This window comes from Limanda limanda, chromosome 4 (assembly GCF_963576545.1).
Source record: "Limanda limanda chromosome 4, fLimLim1.1, whole genome shotgun sequence".
NCBI lineage: Eukaryota > Metazoa > Chordata > Actinopteri > Pleuronectiformes > Pleuronectidae > Limanda > Limanda limanda.
Genome location: NC_083639.1, coordinates 24168636 through 24191780, shown reverse-complemented (window position 1 = coordinate 24191780; position 23145 = coordinate 24168636). Strand labels below are relative to the sequence as shown.

Below are 23145 nucleotides of genomic sequence, written 5' to 3'. Positions count from 1 at the left end.
GCCATGTTATCAAGCTGTGAACATTTTGTACTGCTTTGGTTTGATGTTGAAGTTGGCCTCTTCCTGTTGCCATTTGTCAAACACATGCTGTGTGGCAAGACGGGCGAGCAGACATGGATTTGCACTGTGTGATTGAAGTGTCATCTTTCTGCCTGTGTTGGCAGATGGATACTCTGTACAATGTGTTTGGAAGCAATGCACTCAGACAAACAGCTTGTGAGCAAGGCAGAGCTGCGCGGAGGGGGCTGAGACGAAGATTCAGTTTTATTAAGGTAAAAATCGCAGTGAGGAACTATCTGAGGACAGCAAATTCTCCTGCAACTCTCTGGGCTGTAGGACAACCTCATACTCTAAAATAAAACAGAAACCAAACCACAGCAAAACGAAGTGTCTATCCTGAGCCTGACAGGAAATGATGACTCGAACGTCCTTGATTTATTTCTGAAAGTAGGACTCGGAGATATGCTGCATTATTTCTGACCTCTAGTACTGCTAAGGAGCCGTCTTTCTAGTGATGGCAGTAAATAGAGTGTCTATGAGAACAAGACACATTTTATCAATTAGGCTCATTGCCAAGACGTCCAATAGTGTATCAAAGTGGAAAACCTTATTCTTATTAGACAGTAGGTGATGAGATATCTTCTGGAGCAAAGTCACGCATGGATAAACTGTAAAACATCCCCACCTACTGCTGATAAAAATAATAGTTATTGAGGAAATTAGCTTTTTTTCCTGAGCCGAATGTGATTGCAGCAAACCCAAATCCCAAACCCCCCAAGCTGCTGCAAAACACATGCACAACGCCCATAAAACATCAGCCTGCCAGCTTCGGTGACCAGCTTTTGGGGTGACTTTGTGATGATGGAAGTCAAATGTGAGCGTCAAAGCAAGGGATTAATACGAGTCTGTTTCGACTGTTTACCAAGTCTTAGTAAACCCTCAGGGTTTAGTCTGGACAAAGAATTGAGAATGGAGGACACGCTTAAAAAATTATAAAATAAATACAGATCCAGGCATGACTCTTTAGCTTATCTGTTTGTATTCCAGCTATGGCTTTGTTATGAACTGCTGCTTTACCTTTTAATTTTAAAGTCCCTTTATTTGACACCTTTCTGGGATTTAGTTTGAGGTATTGGTACCCTTAAGATGATATATTAGTGGTTTAAAGTCAGAAAAACTGCAGCAATGTGTATTTCCATTTCCTCTCTTCTGCCTCCCTCTAGAGCTGCAGACAGAACAGGCTGTTTTTCACCTGCCTCTTGATCCTCTCCTCTAATTATCTGACTGCACTTTGAGTGACACGCGACTAGGACTATCACGCTTCATTCTGGCGCATTGACGACCTCTGGTAAACACATCTGAAGGTCACGTTGTTATGTTTGCAGCTATAGAAGACCTGCCACATATTTACAGTCGGTTACAACAGGATGTTTCTGAACGGTGAGTTATACCCGTCCTCATGTTTGTTTAAGTTATAGCAGGACAGTCTGCCAATGTAGGAGTAACGTCCTGAGTTACAGTACGGAGTTTCACAACGGAGTAACGTTACTCCGTACTGAGCTCACTGACACGGCACGTCAGAAGAAATAAAGCGTAACCGCTGGTCGCGAACAGTAACGTTCTTAGGAGGAATGTGCACGGACAAATTATCTTCGTTGGATCCCTCCACTCTGCAGTGTTTCTTCAGTGTTGTTTGTTGTGGTTAGCCTTTGGTTGCTAACAAGCTGCTAGGGGTAGTGGTGGGGAGTGGGGGTGGTGGGTTCGGAGGCGGGACAGGTACCGCCTGGGTGGGGCTGAGAAACAAGTGTGAACCCATATGATTCATACGGGGGAGGAAGTATGAAACAAGACGTTTCTACAACATATTTCTTAGAATGGACTGAGTGAAAAAGTCTGCAGAGTGGACTTTGAGGGTCCCTAATGACCCCCTGCAAGGAATTACTGATAGTTACAGCCCAGAAAAATTTATTTTACACAATATGGGCCCTTTAACACATATTTATTCAATTTGCAAGTTATAATCATTAGCATGCCTTTCAAGATTCAAGATTCAAGATTTTTTTATTGTCAAATGCACAGAGATAACATGAAGCAGTCGCTGGCAATGAAATACTTGGGTCACAGGCTCTCTTTAAGCAATGCTCAGTAATTTCAACCCCAAAAAATAAAATAAAAATAGAAATAGTATAAAATAGAATATCAATAAAATAGAATAAAATAGAATATCAAAAATTTTAAATAGAAAATAAAACAACAATAGTTCAATTTGTGCAGCATTTGTTGTTCCTTTAATTGAAGGTGTAATCAGTTGATCTAGGTCCAGTGCAGTTTGGTTCCTGGGCCTAAATTCCTGCAGTTCCAAAGCAGCAGAAGCATGGGTGTATTAAAAGAACTGGACTAGTGTGATTTTCTAAAAGGTTTGCAAAACCCGATTGTTGAAGTGTGAAAAACCTCAGTTCCTCAACATGTGAAAGATCAAGAGCATTTTTTTTTCTGTGAAATTGGTAAAGTTTGATTGCATGTAATTAACGGTAATTCTTGACTTGCGACACAGACATCATTTGTCAGTGTGTGTTTGTTAGTTACTCCACTTACAGTGGACTGCAGTAGTGCATGAGGTTCAGAGCCTTGCGCCCTTCTTCAGCTCCTGGATCAGCTTCGTACAGTACTGGTACACACATCACAGTGCAGCCCCATACCAGGCCATTATGTATCTGAAACCTCCACATGCCGCAAACCTGAGCTGAAATCACTATACTATCAAAGCACAAAGTCTCAGTCACAGCAGAGCAATATTCCTGTGGCAGTATAGGCAGATTCTAGGCTGTGTGTATCTGTTGCTATGGGGAACAACATCCTCAATCAGAGAAACGGGGACAGAATCCACAATGTTTTTCTCCACACTGAGTTTCCGCTGCCTCAAGCTAAGGCTTCTTCTTTTTTTTTTTTTACTTTTCGAGGCAGTAAATAAGACTTATAAATAAATACTAAGAAATAAATAAGACTATAAATTGTAAATTAAGAAAAGACTAACTGTTTGAATTTCATCAGATTCTATATGCTGATGTCACAGTAACTTGGCCCAGACACAAAGATTCATACGTCATTGCTGCGGCCAAGAGTGATCAGAATCCCAGCAGACAGGTGGGGATGGTGGAAAACCCTGCCAAAAATATTTATATGTAGACTCCATACTTGCCCTTTTTATTTGAAATTGTAGAATATGTCACAAATGATAATCATACAATATCACACAAACAATTGAGGCCTACTTAAGTTTAACCTCATGATCACCAGCACCTTTATATTATTTTAGACATATTTTTATTATTTTAGATATTTTGCATGATATTCAAGAGTAATCTGGAAGTGTGTTGAAATATCAAAGCGAATTTTGCGGACCCCCTGCAATGCTGTCACGGACCACCGGTTGAAAACCCCTGCCATAAAGGAAACCCCACATACAGTACCCTTGGAATTGCTGCACAGAGACAGAACTCACTAGCAACTCCCTCCTCTCAGCTAATATTTAGAGTAACTGCGGTGTGAGACCAACATAGCAAAAGCCATCTCATGTTGCTAACATCTGAGACGCAGCTTCCCTCTCTCCCACACACACACACACACACACATACCCTTACGCCAGGTGGACAAATACAAGCGTGGCGTGTCTACATGTCTGTTTGAAAGGAAGTCATTTAAGGTGAGCTGTTGTGCAAGAACCTGAGCATCGATCCACTTTGAAAGCAGGCCACAAGCAACTGCTGTCTCTCCTGCTGACCTACTTCAACTATCATCCAAAACAAAAGGCTGACAAAAAGAGGAGAAAGAGAAATCAAACACAGAGAGGCAGAAATAGACAATAACTACAGTCACCATCAATGTTAATTCTCCTTCCAACCTCTGCCTTGTATCTTAAAACAAAGGACTTCAAAAGAGGCTGTTGTTAAGACGGATTGACAAATGGACAGATATCAAGGAGCCAAAGAAAAGGAAGGACGATTGATGTCACTGTCACTAGCTTTTTTTATTGACTCTTATTTGATTAATTTTCCCATTTTAATATTCTGCTGGTTTTTGCATAATTTCCTATTTACTGACTTTGAAGTATTGTTTTTTGTATACTTTGCCTATATCACATGAGACGTACTGATGTTGAAATTAGATTAAAACTATATAATAGGTTTAAATGGTAGACTTGGAATGACATGTAAGTATTTATCAGTGCGGAGCTTTTATGGTAAATTATAACATCCAATGTATCTGTGGAGTTTACTGGGTTTTTGGGCAGCTGTGGCTGAGGGTTCGTCTTTTAACCAATGTAACCAATGTATCAATTCCAGTCTTTATCATCTTCTTGGGCAAGATGCTGAACCCCAAATTGCCCCTCGTGAAAAATAAAATTGTTACCCATAAATGCCCTGTATTAATGTGTGGGAAAGGGTAATTGACAAAAACTGTAAACTGTACTGTAAAGCGCCTTGAGTTTGTATCAAGACTAGAAGAGCACTTTACAAAAACAGAATCTGAAATATTGGTTATAGCAGCTTCAGGTCCTGAGGTTAGGATAGGATATGCTCTCTTTTTTTTTCTTTTGGCTAACACAGAATTCCTGACCTTTACACCTGTGGTAATGTGATGAGCAAAACACCACAATTCCTGTCCCAATTCAGGGGCAGGACCTAACACACTAAGCCGGATCCATTACAGGACTGCATGCTCAGCTGAACCTGCAGCTGTTAAAAGGGTTTTTAGTAGTTTGTCCTTACTCTTGCTGAGGGTTAAGGACAGAGGATGTCATACCATGTTAAAGCCCTATGGGATGAATTGTGATGAGATCCAACTCGTCGATTCACATTTCTTTAATACATGAGTAAAAAGGTGAACTGCTCTTAGCAGCCAACCAATACTGCAGCTTCTGTAACAGATTGAAACCAAATAGCTTCACTCCAATTTGATCTTATTTGTTGTGACACTTAAATCATGACAGAAGATGAATGAACTTGGTGGTATCTTCTCTGATGTGAAGATATACACCTTCTCTTTTTCACATCAAATTGAGAATCATTGGGTTTTCAACTGTTGTTCAGACCAAATACGTGATTTTAAGTTATTCCTTCAGGATGCCGGGATGTTTGTATTTGTATTATTTGCCAGTAAAAGAAGTTTGGCTAAAGAGCACCACCATCTCTTTGGCTTCCTGCCTCTACCTCCCTCCGTATCAATCTTCATCAATCTCCTCCGTCTTTGTAATGTCCTCCCACCGCTGGCTATACATTGACCTGTTCTTCTCACTTCAAGGCAGAGAAGCCAATATTTCGTCCACATTTAGTTTGCTCCACTGCTGCTCTTGAGCAACTCGTTTGGTCTCATTAGGGGACGAGTCTGCCAAATGTTCTTTGAACTGGGGAAGAAAGATGGGGGGAAAAAAATCTTTTTCCACAGACCCTTATTAACAGATACTGAACACACTGAAGCTGCTTTCCTAGTAATGACAACTCATATCCCTGTTTTTCACTGTTTTCGTTGACATGCATTTATAATCATATACACATGGAAATACAGCTGGTACTGCATCAAAATGACAGTATGTTGGTTGGTTCTGTCACACAGTGTTTTCACTTCAACAAGAGAAAGTGTGTGTGTGTGTGTGTGTGTGAGAGAGAGAGAGAGAGAGAGAGAGAGAGAGAGAGAGAGAGAGAGAGAGACTTAACATGTCTTAGAAAAAAATTATATATATTAATAACTACATTGTAAGTCCATTTAAAGCCCTTCTACAGTATTTATCTGCAAAGGCATTTATCAACTATGAATTTTAATTTTCTGATGTCATTGTTGTGACCACATCTTGACGTCAGTAATTACTATAATTATTATTGGGAATAATTTTCTGATCAATATAAGCTTTAGATTGTCTCTTTCCTAGAGAGATAAGTTGGAAATGTGTTTTTCAGACCATATTTGTGTTGAGTTTTACCTTTGATCTCAGAGAGAGAGAGAGACAGAGAGAGAGAGAGAGAGAGAGAGAGAGAGAGAGAGAGAGAGAGAGAGAGAGAGAGAGAGAGAGAGAGAGAGAGAGAGAGAAATCAGATGACCTGTAATTAATGTACAGAAAAAAACTGAGTTTAAATGGGGGATGTTATTTTAGTTTCACACCATCTACTTTAACATAATTCCACAGAAAAGAGTTTCACTCTTCATATCCATTATGCTATGTAACTAGCTAGAGCAACTCTGTAGACACTGTACAAACTGCCTTTTGACAAAAATTAATCCAACTATATGTATACATTTTGCCAAAGTCTCAATAGATTGAACAATAACTATATAATTAGACCAAAGTTGTTGTTTTATCATTAGAAAATACCAAAGAATAGTCAATAGACCAACTGCTGCTGCTACATCCTGAAAAAACCCTGCAATAACTGTATGGATGTGTACAGAGTAGAAGTTAAACACAACATTGAGGTGCAGTGATGGACAGGAGAGGACAGCAGCCTGATGTCAGCTGGCAGACTGTGCACACAGCCCTGTCATCCCGCCAGTGACTCTGGGTCATCACATGAAAAGTAAACAGGGGCAACTGTCAGATCTGTTTAGACTCTCAATAAACTGAAAGACCGAAAACAAACACTGCAGAGATTATATGAATTATATAATATATATGGATATTCATACATCTTAATAGAAAAAAAACAAGTTGGTTTTGTTGCTGCAGTGCTTTATACTAAGGATTATAGAGCTTTTATTTAGAAAAGTTGTGAACTTGGTTCTGAGTGTCGATTGCTTAGCAGACGTGTAAAATAGCCGACATTGCAATGTATAAGAAAATATCATCGAGTAAATCTAATAAATGAGTATATATGAGATGTGAAAGAAAAACACATTCTATAAAGTTGGTGTAAAAAATAACACTGATCATAGCTCACTTAGACAGGTTCAGAAAGTAAGCTGCAATCAACATCTCCAGTCACAAGTCAAGCAAAGAGCCCAGTCAGGTGGAGAACACCAAGTCCACTAGTACAGTATTTCCACAAATCAGGATGTCCAGGTTGTTGTAAGGACCAAGAGAACAGGATACAAAGACAGTTGACATTTTGAGAAGTGGCTGTTTGTTAAGGGGCATGCTAGTGCTAGACGGACCTGACTGTATGTACTCTCAGTTTGATCATGCCTCAAGGCAATGCTGATCCAAGTTCCTTGAGATGAACCCCCGCAAATGACAGATAGGTGCTCATAAAACAAACATCCTTTCAGAAACCGATGAGTTCCAAGCTAAGTCTATGTTTTTCTGCAGTCTGTGCAAGTAAAAGACATACCTGTATAATGATGCCCGCCACACATCCTCAAAATACCACAGGGTTCAGGGAGAAGACAGACCTCAAGTCATATGGCTAAAAACGTGTGGAGGGAAAGTTCATGGGCTGTAGTAAACACTAGAAAAGGATATGAACTCAAAGGCCTATTTATTTAGAAGACAAATTATGTGTTTCATACTTAACCCCTTGTAGACGAATGTCGCGAATTTGCCTCAAACCCCATTCCGGTCTTTTTATCCCACTAATGCCTGATGGTGCAAATACTACACACACCATGAAGGTATTGGAAGTACTCTGCTGTCATCTCGTGGTCGTGGAAAATACATACTAGCCCCTTGGTACTGTGCAGCAAAGTTATTTTCAGATATTAAGCTGTATTTGAATTACTGTGATGATGGAACAGCAATGATTGTACAGAAACATATGTGCTTATTCAATTTCAAGCAAAAGCAGCATCAATATAATAATTTACATACCAGAGACTTGAACATTTGTTAAATTACGGTTATACCACATTATGCCTAATGTCGCTAATTTGCATCATACCTAAATTTTATATCTATTGTATATGCTATATTGAAATCAACAATCTCCATTTAGTTTAGCATCTGTATGACAGCCAAAAACACAAATAATATTTTTTTTATATATTGGAAATTAATTCAGACAATAAGGGGTTAGAGCAATTAGCTGCAGTGAAGTCTCCTGGACATTCTAATATTGAAGAGGCTGTTATCCTGAAATAATATAACATATTTGATTACTGATCACAGTTTAAATAATTGCTATTTCAGGATAATAAACTTAGATCCCAACATTATTTCGTTTTTTTACTTGTGATCTTCAGATACCATTCTTGACTTCCAAACTTTTCCACCAAAACAACCCACACATGTAATCTCCACCTGTTTGATGCGTTATATTTGTGTCTTACCTGTTTGTATGAGACGTAAATAGGTCTGCTGAAAATGATCCACTCCACCACCTTACTGCAGGGCGGAGTGGTCAAAGAGCCGGTGTAGCGATAGTAACTTCCCAGTGCGGACGGCAGCAGGTCCTTCAGCACAAACGGCTCCAGGAACGTCTCTTTCTCTGCATGAGAGTGGACAGGACACAATGTTCAGATCAATACAACATGATCTACAGAGCACTTTGTGTTTCACTGTAAACTATGAGTTTCTGGAGCAGACCCAAATGCTACTGTTTCACAGCCTTAAGGTTGATGCTATTGATTGCATTTGCATTGTGCCTGCCCTGTTCAATGTCCCCCTGTTGACACATAATGGCACTGGACACCTACAACATCTCATCTCCAAGCACAAATGTTGACACAACGAAATGGTTCACTAACAATGTTTGCTCCAAACAGAAATCACCAGTGATTTGAAACACAACTGAGGCTTCAAGCCAGACACTCTGTTTACTCTTTAAATTATTCTTTTAGAGGGAGAACAATGTGGATCCAACAAAAACAGCCATTGATTAAACAGTACAATAGTTTTATGTGTGGCTGTGTCATTTAGTGCCCACTGACCTCAGAGGAAACGGTAACGTAAATTATTGTTGTATTCATGGTGGACAAAAGCAAGTTGTGGAGCAAAATTATGTATTAAGCCGTTTTCAGACATGAACTCTGGAAGTTGTCCGCAAAATTGGATCCAGTTGCCTGTCACACATGATCAACGCGGCATGAGATTCTCGGCTCAGACATGTTCACGACAACACAGAAATCTTCAGTGTTCAGGTGAAGGGAGGCTCAACAGGCAGAGGCAGGACATAACACATTAAGTATACTCCGGACCTCAAATGTTTTTGTTTACAGCACAACACCAGCAGTGGCTCTTATTACCAAAAGCTCTCCTGATGTCTTAGTCTGTGTCTGGGATGTGTATGGCTCCGCTTTTTCAACTTGAGATTGTGGTAAATTCAGCTAAATAGATCCCTGTAACCTGGGTATGAACCAGAATCACATATTTAAGCATGCAACCCTCATATTTAGCTTCTCAGTAATTCCTCATTATATTTTTAGTTAGTTCTCTCCTCTAGGGAATGATCTCTGACCTGTTAATGGATAAGCATAGAACATGGGTCTTTGTCTTTCTGCATGAGGCATGTCTTTATGGATACACGATTTCATTCACATTATATGCTTAGACACATGCAGTTATGTCCGGCTGAACCATGAGATTTCAGATGTTGTTTTGCCTTGGGTCGCAACCTCTCTATATAATGTGTGCTCGACTCCTGCAAAGGCAGACTTTCACTATTGGTTTGTGATGTCTCCGGGTATACCATGGTATCCGTCTGACCTGTGAAACTTCTGTGTAATAAACATTATTATACTTGTAAGTACTGGGTCCGCTGTCCTTTCCTTCATCATCAAACTTCGACAACCACATCAACTTCCCGGCCGACCAGAATATACTTCAAGATGTTTATATTCCTTTTGTTAATTTCATTTTATCGTTTTTTGCATGTTTGATATCAACAATCCTGTGTAAGATTTGTTTTCTCATATAGGCTAATTCTGTTGAGTTTTTCCGAAAGGCCTGGCACAAAAAGCTCCAGGGACAGTCCAGAGGCCCCCACTTGGACGTCTGCAACCTCACATACAACCTCACATACAGCACCAAGGAAAATAGGGAAACAGGCTGACTGTCGACCCTGCGTTAATGAGATAACTTGAGTCATGTTTTTAATAAAGCTGAAACTTTACAATTTACAATTTTGTCTCAAGGCATCTTGGGTTGAGTTTGTGGAAAGTTACGATGACAGCCTGCTCTCTGTTTTTGTCAGCACCTTCGCTCATGCCTGCGGATTTAGCTGATGAATTGGACCAGGATGAACCGGAGGAAGATGACAAGCACGATCAAATCATTTTTGGAGTAAGGGAGGACATGTACTTTCCAGCTGGGATCCAAAACATTTTCATTTGACGCAAAATGAGTACGTCCCTGAGCGCAGGATGACTCATCAGTTTACAGTCAACAGTTGAAACCATTTAACAGGAAGACAAATAGATTTAGATGAGAAAAGTGCTATGATATAGATCTGTTCCACATTTATTTGGCAAATACCAAAGCAAAAAAAAGCATTGTTAAATAGTGGGGAGTGTGAAACAGCCACACAATATTTCCTCATGCAAAATAATAAGGCCATCCATTATTAGTACTCTTCTTCTGATGTAACCACTTGTTCTATCTCTAAAATAAGAAACCTACAGCAAATGTGACAGGGACAATGATCCACTGTTCCGATGAAAACATGGAAGGAAGGAGAGTGACAGGAATGGAAATAAAGGGTGAAAGGGTGTGTGAGTGTCTATGACGTGGGGAAGATGAGTGCAGCAGGGCGGGTCACTCGACAGGGACGGCAACGGGCGGAGAGGAAGATGCACTCTCTTTATCAGTGACATATAGATCCCCCCTAACCCTTCTTTCTCTCCCTTTTCACCCTCCACTGACAAGGCCTGTCTCCTGCTGCCTTCCCCCAGTGCCAAGTTCAGGGAAGTATTTTCAGCTCCATCGAATCCGTGCGACCGAGTGAGCTGGGGAGAGAGGAAGAGAGGAGACTGGGGGGGGTGGGTGATGATAGAGAGGGTGCGGGGGTTGGTGGAGTGTACTCAGGAAAAGGAAAATGATGACACAGACCCTCTTCATGATTTATACATCTGAATTAGCTCTCTCAAGTACTGAACACACTCTTTGGCACATCTCGCTCCAAACACACTGCTCAGTAAATGTCTCTGTGTGAGGCAAGAAAAGATGTCTCGGTCTTGTAAACTTGTGGATGACACATGCACGCAAACGGAGCATGAGAGAGGATGACGTTTCGGTGTGGCCGAACAGATTGTATGACAGTGTTGGTTTGTGACTCCTGTTTTTCTCCCACTAGCATAAGTGGTTGTAGCAGCAGCGACGATGCAGACGGGCCCAGGAAAGTCGAACATGGGTTGGAGCAGCAGGAGGTTGTTATCACACTGCAAGTATTTTAAGCTCTCAGCCTCCAGGCGAGGCGTCAGAACAGCTGTCCATTCATTTAATCGTCCCTAAGTGTCCTCGGTAAGGACTTAATATTTCATTCCCCAGCAAGGGAAAACCACACACGCTTAGCATAAAGTCACATTTTGGGAGGCATCCAAGGACTCTGGGTTTGCGTGACTGTATCTGGTGCCAATATTGATCTAAAACTGTGCCGTAGCTGTATTGTCTTGGTTCAGGTTGCTGCAAAAGTTTGAAGCTGTTGTTACAAAACCTAAAGAGATAGAGGTGCAGGTGAACTTTCATTCAGTCTTTGGAAGATTTCTTCGGCTTTAGATGTTCAGTGCCACTTCTGGTCAATCTCACACAGTCACTGCCTTCTGAAATGCAAACTTGTTATGGACCAATTCATGTGAGAATTATTAAGTTTTTAAGTTATTATTAAGTTGGTAGTAAGTTATAATTTAAGGAAATGGAGGGAGCAACAAAAGAACAACACATTTCCATTGGTTAGGGTTGTTAAAGGGAGCACTAAAAGGGAGCAATCTGTCCTACTACAATAACACTTGATCAGGGATGATGTTCTTAGTAAGAAGTGACCCTAAACACCTCAGAATCAAAGCCTTTAATTCAACCCATAAAAGTCATAGATAGGTTAAGTTAGGAAGAAAGCTTCTCAATTTTACAGTATCCGGGAGATGTTTTTGGACTTTGTTAAGAATGGTGACATTGAAGAGGCATTGGAAATGTGAAGTGACTAATCTGGTGTGAGGAATGTGTGCTGTGCTATATTTCTTGTTAGTGACTGTAATCTATTTTAAATATTAAATTTTGTTTTTATTTAGTTTAAACAAATTAGTAGTTTCATTGTAATGTTTTGTATTTGAATTTATGTTGTAATCATATCTTAGCAATTTCTGTGACTTTTGTAATATTTATATCATTTATGCTGCCACATGTTCAGGTTGGGGAAGGGTCTTGTATATATGTAAATTGATGTAAATGTATAAAACTATATAAAACCAATAAATATATGTTTAAAAAAAAAAAAGTCACAGATAGGACCCGTCACTGAATGAGGCAAAAGAAAACACTTCATCTCTTTGGTGTTGTCATTTCATTCGCTCATTTGAGATCACATGATGTGCACTTTGACTTCTACTTCATTGGTCCATGTCACATTCAGTATCATGGAGGAGGTGGGGTTTATGTCCTATACTGCCCCCGGGGGTTGAAGGAGATGTTTGGCTTCACTAATGGGGAGTATCAATCTATAAATGAATGATTCCTGTTTCTCGGTCACTAGTGTTAACTCTTCTATTCTGAGCTGCCAACTGTCACGGATGGCCTCTGAGTGAACACTGAGTTCTACACCAAATGTACATACACTGAAAGATTTTATTGAAACATATCGTTATCTTATTTGACCTGATGTAGGTGTGAGAGAAATACGTTTTCATGCATGACTCCAAATGGGTAATTTTTAGACTTAGCAGCCAATCAGAATCAGAATTATAAGGATGTTTATTTGCCTTTTGGTTTACACGAGCATCCTTAAGCATCTATGACGAAAGAGTAAATACATAATGGCTGTTTTCTTAATTTCTGAACTCCTGGACAGTGCTGCAGCTGGGTATAGAAAAAGTCTTAGAGGGTCTGTGGCACATGACTTTTAGTAGAAAGCTGACAACGTAGTAGTGGTACTTTCAAAAATAAAAAAAGCAGGAACTCATTTATCTGCACTGCAGTTAGATTGCTTCATTTGCACACAAAATGAGTTGGCATTTTATGCATGAATGAGAACTTTGCATTTTGCAGTGATTAGTGTTTTTACTGCTAAAGATGGGGCAAACGACTCCCTCTGCAGTCTTATCAACAGATGGTAAATGTTGCGATTTATTGTGTGGATTTATTAGGATTTTATCTCGTGTTTTTAAGTTTTTCTTTAATTGGGTTTTCTATTCTAAATCCTTTGAAAATGACGTCTGAATTAATTTGATTGGATTGTGGACATAAATGATATTTCTAATGATACCTTGTAGTGTGTGCTTGGCGAGCAGTTACATTCTAATGATCCAAGGAAGTCTACTCAGACTGCAGACTGCTTTGCAAGCTCAAATGATTACCAGGAAACATCTCATAGCTGCTCTCAGACATGCACTGGACCCTGCAGATCCTCCATTTTTTCTCTGGAAGAGGTGCATGTGTGAACACAAATGTCAGAGTGAGACGCTGCACAGTTTCTACAGACTTTATCCACCTGATCTCCTAGTGTAAAGTATGTGGAAATCCAGGAGAAGTCAAAGTGAGAACACAGGATTCACCCCTAGCAAGTTGATGATGCTTCTAACTTCCATCAGACGCAAAAATGAAAAAAACATAATGCGGAGGATGTTATGCTTTTGTCTGTGCATTTAACTTTGTAGTCAATTGTCCGGATTTCACCCGCAGCCGCAGGTCAGGTCTGAAAACTGCTTAGGACATTTCCACTTCCTCCAGCAGGCTGCCTTCTATGATTCTAATCTTAAAGGCTGATATAATTCAACACTGTAATACTCCAACACCGAAGCAGGACAACATGTGGGAACAAGACGTTGAGATGACTCTGCTTACATTGGATCTATTTTTTAACCACATTTACTTCCTATCCATTTGTCTCCATCATGATCTCAATCTCAGTTGATGTGTCCCAGATGTCATTGAGCATACATACAAACATTTGTAAATATTTAAAATGTACTCACACAGTAGATATATACTATCACCTCATACAAGTTAAGTGCTTTGACGTTCACTTTACTTTTCGTTGCTATTATTCTTTTACTCAGTGGATTAATCTCGAATGGGGAATCATATTTGAATCAATCACTAAACAGATAATTAAAGCAGGACCTGGTTTCATTCTATTGATCATGTGGGGGATCTATCCCTCCCTGCAGCTTGGTGTCACATTTTGTGCATGATTTCTTTGTCTCTCTCATTTCTACAGTGTGAAAATCTTTTCTACACACCCTGTTCTCCTTCTCTTCACCAACATAAATTGAATTATTTACTATGTTCCTGAAGGACACATACAATACTATTAGATAATAATAAATACATGTTTGGGTTTGGTCATCTGCAGCACATTTCATCCCAGACCTGAGATGTGAAGACAAAAACTTCATCTGCCATAATAAGAAATCGCGATATTCTGTGACTGACAGTCCGGTGAGCTTGAGATGAGTATACCGAGTTTACTGTAACACTTTTTGTCCAGAACAGTTCACAGCAAAGACAGACGGAGAGTGAGTTGCCTTTGTTTAAATGCTGCATATAGCTGTATATTTGCACACCCCCTGTGACATCACTGTGTCATTTGCCCTGTTTATCTACTCAAGTGTCAGTGCTCTTGCTGCTCTCGTGTCACAGAGCTGAAATGAAGCCCTTCCTCCTCGCAGGCACAAATTACAAGTCCATTAATTCACTATCTTACTCACTGCACGTAGTCTCCGCTGACTTGGCACTCTGTGACCCTGATTGGCAATTAATTTTTAAAGGGCGTACATGGCTCATGGTGTTTCCCCCTTGATTTGAAGTACTGTGTCGACCCTATGGTGCCAGTATAGGAATCTAAAGAAGAGAAATTCTGTTTTCATTTTTCCTCTTCCTCCCTTCGTCTGCACAAATATGTCTACCAGTCATTACCGATGAGGATTTGATTGCAAAACGCTGTGTTTCACATCCAATCTGATGTGGCTCCATTGCAGAATGCTCACATGTTAATCTTCTCTTTCATCCTCTACTCAGAAGGATTTCCAGAAATTTGGAGAGCATATATTTTCCATCTATTTGTCTCTCCTTATTTTCTCCTCAAACTGTGTTTAGGAAGATCTTTATTGAAAGGCTCTACATGGATTTTTATTTTAATGGATATTTCAGCAGTTTGGGCGTCATGGTATCTGCCTTGTGTTTTAAGACCAGGATTCTGGACTCGCATGAAGGTTGTTTGAGTTATTTATTTACAAGCTTTGTGTCGGTCAGCACATCTCTCCTTTTCACTTCCTGGTGAAGTGAACTGCTTCTTAGCAGCAGCTCATTTCCAGCTGTGCCGTGCATCATTTCAATGTCAGGATACCTGAAAGCCCTGCTGTTTTGGATAAGCTTGACTGAGATTGTAAAACTCTCCTAAAAAATGTGTCCCCACTCTGTCTCAGACCCTTCATCCTGCTCTTAAAGAGCGAGATGAGATGAACTAACTTCCTTCTGTATTTCTTTTCCTTCGCATCAAAACAGCTGCAGGCCAGACAGTGGTGAAAATGTGGCATCAACATTAATGTTTATTGAGAGTAAGCTCTCAATGTTTGGGATATTCAATGAGATTTTCCGCATGTATCACATCCTCTCACAGTTTTCTAATGCTGCTATGGATAATAAGGATGCTAATAACAATAAGGTGCTATTTAACTTAATCAAAAATGTATTGGTCGTAACCCAAACATGTCTTTGTTGGTAGTGTTTATCACACTGATGTATCTTTAAGTGCTTTTGTTTAATATAAGTTTAGTATAATTAGTTATTTGATGATGCAAAAATGGAATGAGACATCAGGATTGACAGCTAAAATAGACTAGATTGATAAATTGGTCAGGTAGGTGTGTGGGCGACAGCCCTATACTTTGGCTCTACTCAATGATCACTATGTGCACACTGGCTCCAAATGATGACCCCAGTGTAATATGGCAGCACTGTCAAAGATATTTTTGCTTCCTTGTCTCGAACATAGGTAGATCAACCTATGGTCATGTGGTAACTATGGGTATTTACCTCAGAAAACACAGGAAACATCTCAGTTTATCATTTAGAGACTTGGAATATGTTTTAGTTCATTATTTGTTCTGCCAACTTAGGAAAGGCCTTATGTGTTACACACTCTGGGAGATATTTGATCTTCTCCTCCTCTTTTGTCTAACACTTTTCCAGATATGTTTTTGAAATATCTGTAATGATGATCTCTGCAGTAGCAATGATGACATATCTGTATGTCAGAGTTCACTACAACCAAGATTAAAATGAATAGCATGAGAGGGCTATGCTTTGCTTGTCCTCCTCCTCGCTACCACCTCTCATCTTATCCATCATCCCACCACATCATTATAAGTCTTTGCATCTGCCTCCAAAGCCCCTGCAAACCCGGCTTAGACAATGGGCTCCTCTCTTCGCTGCCGAAGCCTTTCATGAGCTCTCTATGTAAATCAGGCTCGACTTCTTTATACCGGACTGATTTCACAGGGATGGCATGGAGCCACTAGCTGGCTAGCTAGTCAGAGGTCATTTGTTCCAGCGAAGTTTCATGTAAATGCAACAAGACATGAGGTACAAAACCAGCAGAGTCGGGTCTGTGGTGCATGTCCGCCAGACAAGCCCAGCTACAAGAGAAGAGAGTGCTGTGAAAAATGTAACCACCCGCTGCTCTGTAGAGTAGCACTGGTGGAGACAGAGAAAATTAACCAACTACCCTCCCTGTGGGAGAGATGGGAGTGTGGCCTGGATTAAACTTGAGTGGTCTTTGTGCAGATGAATTATGGAGGCAGAGGAGATTTTTTCCAAGACAGCTGAGCAGGAGATGGAGTACATGTATCATGCGCTGGGGTTTAATCAAAGTTTTATTTGTGTATGCTGAAGCTCTCAAAATTCACTCTGAAGCCGTTCTGTCGATGCAATGTGAGTGGGGCCCTTTGGGTGGGTGGCTGGGTGTGTGAAGGGGGGGGGGGGGGGGGGAGTACAGAACATCGCTTCAGGATAAATGTTTTGATCATGACAGGGATGAACTTCAGGGCTGTGTGCATGAGACAACTGTTTCTAACGCAGGGCAGACAGTGCTAACAAAAACATGCAAAACCCTTTAATTTGTTATGGGAACAAAAAAACACGGAATCATCCCAGAAGTCCTAATTTAATTTATTGTAAAAAAAATACTGTATGTGAGGCACTGAATGATGCAAAAGGATGATACTTTTTTGATGAGAAGAAACAAAGCTGGAGTACCCTAGAATTGAACTGAGATACAATAAAATACATCAGCTTATTATTCCACTCAGATGTGTTTTCTCTGCATCTTTCCATGTCGTGTAGAGAGCATCAAAACCCACATTACTGCCTCAACTAGTAAGTTTATTGGTGAAAATACCACAATCAGTCCTCTCTCCATAAATAAGTGAAACTGCAGATTCACTTCCTCCAAAGCACTGCCCATGTTGCTCTATACACTTTGCCCCTTACACTTCCTGTTGTAGTCACCATTCAAGATCAGCAGGTTGATGTTCTGTATATTAGACTGTCACTAATGATGGCTCTGATCACAATGGAGGTGGGACACCCTTGGTCCCTTATTAACGCTGTTTTTAAAACATGAACTTTGACTATTCGACTTTCTCCGAAGATGCTTTTCACATATGTGTAACGCAGCAGGAGATTCTCTGCATTCACAGCAACAGAAGTCTCTGGAGTTTTCAGGTGAGGCAGGATGTAACTAATTAATTCCGCTGCAGAGATCACATATTTTTGTTTACAGTACAACATCTTTGAATGAAGATATCCTACTTTGGCCTCACATTTGGAAATTATGCAGAGTTTTTACTTGGGGGCTTGAAGAAGAAAGTCTGAGGGCACTCACTCGCACATTTAACCCCTTTGGAGAATGTCGGGAGATTGTTCAGAGTTCACTGGGTGTCTGAAAGTAGGGTAACTGGTGTTTAACCAGAAAATGTCTTTAAAAATATCATGTCATGACGGTAATAACATTTATGTTACAACTGTGGTCTTATTTTTTATTTTTTAAGTTTTGACTCCTGAAAACATTACATTTTTCTCGATAGTTTCAGGTAATAAGAAATATTAGAGGTCATTGGTTTAAATCCCAGCTGCTTGATTTGATTTCTTTGCAAAAGCCTTTTTTAAGTTGAAATGTTACCTTTTCTCTACCACTGACTGGTTGCATGCAGATGTGTAAGGATCAAAGAAATGGCATTGGTACTTTTATTAACTAGAGTGAGTTATGGAGAAAATATAGTGTAATTGTACCGATTTTTGATGTCAGAGCTTAATGTCAGAATTTAATGGACGGTAAATGTTCATCAGGGCTAAAATCTCACCTTTCTGTAAATATGTGGACAGAGAAGAATGACAACATCGTAAACATCCAAAAATGTAGCCATCTATTCCCTGTGAAACTGGGCACTAGCACTGCCACTCACCATGATGGACCACGCCCTTCAGGCCATGGATTATGGGGTCGACAGCAGGATTGTCTTTCCCTCCAACCTGAGGAACACAAAAAGATCTGCTGTAAAATACAGTGATTATCACACTAAGCATTATTAAAAGACTACATCACTGTATACAGATTAACCATAATATCTTAGTCAGTACAGGCTCTAAGTACAGCTGACAGACCAAACTGGTGTCAACGGTCCATCAAACCCCCTGTAAGACAACCAACAAGTTTTTGGTTGTCTTACCAAGTGTTCGTGGTTCAATCCCTGGCTCCTCTATTTTGCAGTGTCCTTGGGCAAGAGACTGAACCCCAAATTGCTTCTGACGGCTGTGCTAAAAGATTGTGATTGATCTGTAAAGAGGAGGTGCTGCACAAAGCTGAACTTTATGAATGTTTGTGTGAATGGGGGAATGTCCAAACAATCAAGACTAGAAAAGATATATACAAATAAAAACCAAAGACAATAAAAAAAAGTAATCATATTACGGGCCAATGGTTGTTTACCTCAATTCAGTTTATACCTGCTGTCGCTGCTGCAGTGACTCAGTTCCCTGCAGGAATAAATAATCCCCTTATCTAAGCTTATATAATGCCCACATGTATTCATATTCATAGTAAAGTTGCCTACATTATGTGTTTTAAATCACCTGTGGAAAGAGAGAGAAAATAACAGATTCTCTCTCGAGAAAGAGAAAGAGAGGGGGCGATAAAAGTGACATGGGTGGAGGAAAAAAAGTCAAAAAGCACAGCAGAGATCCTGAGAAACCAAGTGCAGCGTAATTACAAGAAACAATCAGCAGCAATCAACAAGGCCCTCTCCATGGGAACTCAAAGAGGGAGCAATGTCATAGTAACACATGCATTTTCATTGTCTTCAATTAGAGCATCATTGTTGTCATGGAAGCTGGAAATCAATAAAAAAACACAGGCACACAAAAAGGCTAAGAACAAGTGCCTTCAAATATGACCGACCAGTCAGCCTGATCAGAGCCCTCTTTGGTTAAATATTTGCTTAAAATGCACAACATTTTTTTTGTGTGTTATGTGACATATCTGTAGAAGGAAATCCATCAGACTACAAATAGGTGGACTACTTTCATGGACATGCAATACACATTTCACATGACAATAGTTTGAATTCGAATTCATGCGAGAAACATTTTCTTGGAAAACATGGAAAATGTTTGAGTGATGTTTTGTTGAAATACCAGATAATTACTGTTATTACACATATTGACGAGCAAGATGGACTGTTTGGACAGACAGCAGGGTGCAGTATTATTGTCCACTTGCCTTCTACATGTTAAACACTACAAAAAAAAAAAGTGTAGTCAATTTGCATTTTTCCTGTAGTGATTTTGTATCCTCAAGTGAAATCCTTTTTTTAGTCTTCAATTTCCTCGCACTATTGCCGTTTTGCTATCAACACATTGTCCACATACGCGTTTTGGCTCCTTATCAGTTTTAATCCCCATCACTAATCACATACCACGTGACTGCTCCTGTACACAGGCGTGCAGTTGCCACCGTAAACAAGAAGACATGCCCATGCTGGTGAACTGGCACTGCTCAAACAAAAGCTTGTCTCCATGCATGTAAGCAGTTTATCATTGCAAAATGCTGAATTTAACTGCACAACAGCTTTAAGCAAGACAACAGGGTCAGCAACACTTGTAATTGATTTTTCCATGTTGTGTTATACACTGGTAGCCGAGCCTTGTATTCTTCCAGACAAATCAGCATATGCTACATGGTCACTAAAAAGAGCCAATCAGCAGGGATCTATGTCATGTGTCCAAACATCTCTGTTTTTCAAACTAAAATGAGAGTGCTGTATCCGTAGCTGTGTTGATGCATTTTCCAAAGAAAACATGGTAATATGGAAGTTACACAGCCTGCGTACAAACGTCAGCAGTGAGGTCTGGATTATTAACAGTAACCATGTTTAACCTTTTGAAAACTGACATTTTTTCAATGCTTTGAAATAAACAAATTATATTCACGCCCATTATATTCACATACTGGTATAAATGTTAAAACAGCAGGGGGAGATGGTGGCTGGCTCCTTAGCAGTTGTATTAATAAAATATGAATTAGAGAAACAGTATTTACAGCTGTAGCCTCTTTTTCTTCTGTGTGTATTTTTGGGTCAATAATTTTGTCTTTTATCTACTTCTGCATACAATAATTTGACTTCTTTGGTTTAAATTGCTCATCATATGCTGCAGATCATAAACCAGGTGAACTAAAGTAAGTGTGTCCTTAATGTGAGTCCCATCATGAAGCTATATCTCTACAGCTATGGCTCACCACACAATGGGACAGTAAGTTATGCTGTTACATTTGTTGTTCAGTCCGGCTTTTTCTGTGTTCATTGTAACAGTCATGTTGACTGGAGAGTCAATCATGGGATCAATAAAGGAAAAGCTGTTTCATTAAAAACTGGAACAGCCTATTCTTCTGAGGGGCAGAAGGACAACCTGCAGTACATCTGTGCAGACAGGAACAAAAAGAAAGCTTCTGTTTTGACAAGCGTTGTCTTTCTGGAGTATTAGTCATTACTGCTGCTCAAACACACTGACTACTGCTTCAACTACTAACCCTGCTACCACCGTGACTATACCCGCTTCCAAAAAACTGCTATTAGCTATGCTATATTGACACATATATTCAACATCACCCCAACTATATTATTGTTACTATACTGCTACCACTAGTGACTACGTACAGATACAACAACAATTACTACTAATGATAATCATCATTGTCACATTCAATTCAAGTCAATTCAATTTTATTTGTATAGGGCCAAATCATAACATACATTATCTCAAGGCACCTTACATAGAAGGTCATGGAAAATGGGGAGGAGAGGAGAGCTAGGTGGAAAAGAGGGAGATACTTTACCGTTGTCAGGTAATCAATAGATTTCCTTTAATTAAAATGAAGCTTTAAGGTCAAATATCAGTTTTTCACTTTTAGCCAAAAGTGTAAATATGTCTTGGAGAGCAACAGAGAGCTGTGTTGTGGAGAACACAAGCAAACCCAAACTCGGGCAGAGCCACTACCAGCATCCATATCCAAAGAGTTGCATGAACAGCAAAGAGACTGCCAAGACTGTCATCCCACCCCTCCCTCGCCTGACTCTCTTCGACCTTGTGTGTCCTAGATTTGGACACACGCACCTCACCTCAGGGTTTAACAAACACAAACGCAAAGTCCATTTGGATTCTGAAAAAACTACACTTGTTGGATAGGATTTCATTGTCAAGTTTGGTGAGAGGGATTATTGGGATTTGTCCTCACGCTGCCTGCCTGCTTGGACCGCAGCCAAAGCACATAGAATAAAACACAGCCTGTTCAATTTCTGGGCTTTCATCAACCACATGAAAACATCATATTGTGAAGCAAGCCATTTTTGTGGATGATTTGTCCAACAATTTCATCCAATTATCTTGAGTAGGAATTATATAAAAAAAAAAACAGCCATGTTTTTACTCATAAGGGTGGTGAATGATGTGACATACACATGCTTTAATTCCAAACTGTTCCTGCTGCTCACTGACGTGTGTGGATGTTACGGTTGAGGTGCAATCCTTCCTTAATTGGGCAACAGCTCTTTTTGGGTGAGAACAACATGTGTTGTCCAAACGTAAACAAGAGTAGGCCTATCTCCTTCATAACAGCTTGAACACAATCTCCCATTGGCTTGTTGATGATGTTGCACATTCATTCATGGTGACTACAAAATGTTATCAAGAAAAATGCCCAAAAGCTGTTTGCAGAATGCCACCATGTGGATGGCCAATAACGATACTGAAAGAAGATTCACTGAGGACAACCTGAACCCAACAGGTATTCAGTTTTTTGTGTGCACTCCTGACCTGAGCCCGATGCAGTTAATAAGCTGAGTTTGTGTTATACCAAACACAAAGCGCATTTTCACAGTATGTTACCTGCACGTGTTTGGACACAGAACCATTTGTTTTCAGGTGCATACCTCCGCCCTAAATTGTACGGACTCATAGATATTATTTCTCTAAATATGCCTGATGTTTTTCATCAAGATTCATTTGGAAAAATAGAAAAAATGTCAAACAAAAAACCTCTATCTCGCAATGTCAAAAAAGGTAATGATAAAAATCCTTCATTCTCTTTATTTAGATTTAATTAATCTAATGGGTAATTCCTTGACCAATATCTTACCCTTCAGTTTTACAAAATAATTGAGTCGTTATTGTGTAATACTTCTAACACACAAACAAAAATGAAAACAACAACCTCCTTAGCAGAAGTAATGAAAAAAAGCTTTTTCAAACATACAATATGTGCCTGGATGCCTTATCTTAAGCCGGTTTGCAACTTAATCATATGGAAATTTTTTAAATGAGTTCAGCAGAGTTGGCAGACTTGTCAACAACTGTGGTGCATCCCAGGTCAAGGGAGGTGATCTCTTCCTTCAGATGCATTCTTGCCGATCCATGACTAGCTTGTAAAATGCCTTCTGCATTACCATGATGATAAGTGACATCACCAAAACTAGGATCATATGGAGATATAATCTTTGTCTGGGGCAGTCTGCGGTTACTAT

At 39.8% G+C, this 23145-nt stretch overlaps 1 protein-coding gene across 1 annotated transcript in view; it reads right to left on the bottom strand.

The window, feature by feature from the left end:
* Positions 1–23145, bottom strand: part of ptprga (protein tyrosine phosphatase receptor type Ga) — a 352902-nt gene that overhangs the window by 58263 nt on the left and 271494 nt on the right. Inside the window, exons 6-7 of the mRNA XM_061070454.1 lie at positions 18535–18601; positions 8254–8411 (exon numbers count right to left, since the gene is read on the bottom strand). Coding sequence (XP_060926437.1) covers positions 8254–8411; positions 18535–18601 — 225 coding nt within the window. The remainder of the gene's footprint in view (positions 1–8253; positions 8412–18534; positions 18602–23145) is intronic.